The sequence below is a fragment of the Morone saxatilis genome, unplaced genomic scaffold (assembly GCF_004916995.1).
Source record: "Morone saxatilis isolate NCDOM2014 unplaced genomic scaffold, NCSU_SB_2.0 Contig5, whole genome shotgun sequence".
NCBI lineage: Eukaryota > Metazoa > Chordata > Actinopteri > Moronidae > Morone > Morone saxatilis.
The window spans coordinates 4,305,067-4,305,796 of record NW_023340095.1 but is presented as its reverse complement, the minus strand read 5'-3'; the positions used below and the strand labels follow the sequence as shown (position 1 = coordinate 4,305,796).

Genomic DNA, 730 nt, shown 5'->3' with positions numbered 1-730 from the left:
GTGTGTACGTGTGTGTACAGAATAAGAATTTCTTTTTAAAATGACATCTGTTCGAAAAACAAGGATATCTAGCTCTAGGAAATCACATATCTTTTAGATTCTGAGGAATATTTACCATCAGTGGCACAAAATTAAATTTTAGTAGAGTATTTACAAAGATTAGACTTTACAAAGAGCACTGCTGCAGTTAATCTAGTCGGCTGTTTTGACACGTGACGGGAAGTTTTGATGGGTGTTGCAGATGTTGTTGTTGCAGAAAGCAATGAAGTGCAAAGTGTTTTCTGCGGTTCAACCTAAAATATTGGTTGAATAGAAGACAGTGTGCAATTACAGGAAGGTTATATTTGAAAAAAAAAAAAAAGCCTAAAGGTCTCATTCAGCCTTCAAACTTAATTTCTCAAACATCAAGTTTCCTCGGCTGCAGTGGTCAGTCTGTGGTGGTGAATCAGTATTCATATTGCATAAATCTGAACAGGCAGTGATCAGCTGTGGTGCTTGTCATCCATTATACATAAACCTGGGTGCACTCCTTGAGTTAAAAAACATGCATAATTAGACTTTTTGGCACCTAAGGGCCACACATTCTTAGTAAATATCCCCCACTGAATCATGTGCTTCGCATCTGTACAAATGTAAGATCAACAGTTGAATTGTAATCCACAGAAGTTTACTTACTTGGCTGTGCCTCCCTCAGGCTTGTTCCACCTGTAAGGTTTTGAATAAAGTGTGT

The 730-nt window shown here is 37.7% G+C and overlaps 1 protein-coding gene across 11 annotated transcripts in view; it reads right to left on the bottom strand.

Moving 5' to 3' along the window:
• The window catches only part of tns1b (tensin 1b), a 158,518-nt gene that overhangs the window by 1,666 nt on the left and 156,122 nt on the right, over positions 1 to 730 (bottom strand). For all 11 annotated transcript variants that reach the window (XM_035676528.1, XM_035676533.1, XM_035676534.1 and 8 more), the window contains one exon: positions 676 to 705. In XM_035676528.1, coding sequence (XP_035532421.1) covers positions 676 to 705 — 30 coding nt within the window. The remainder of the gene's footprint in view (positions 1 to 675; positions 706 to 730) is intronic.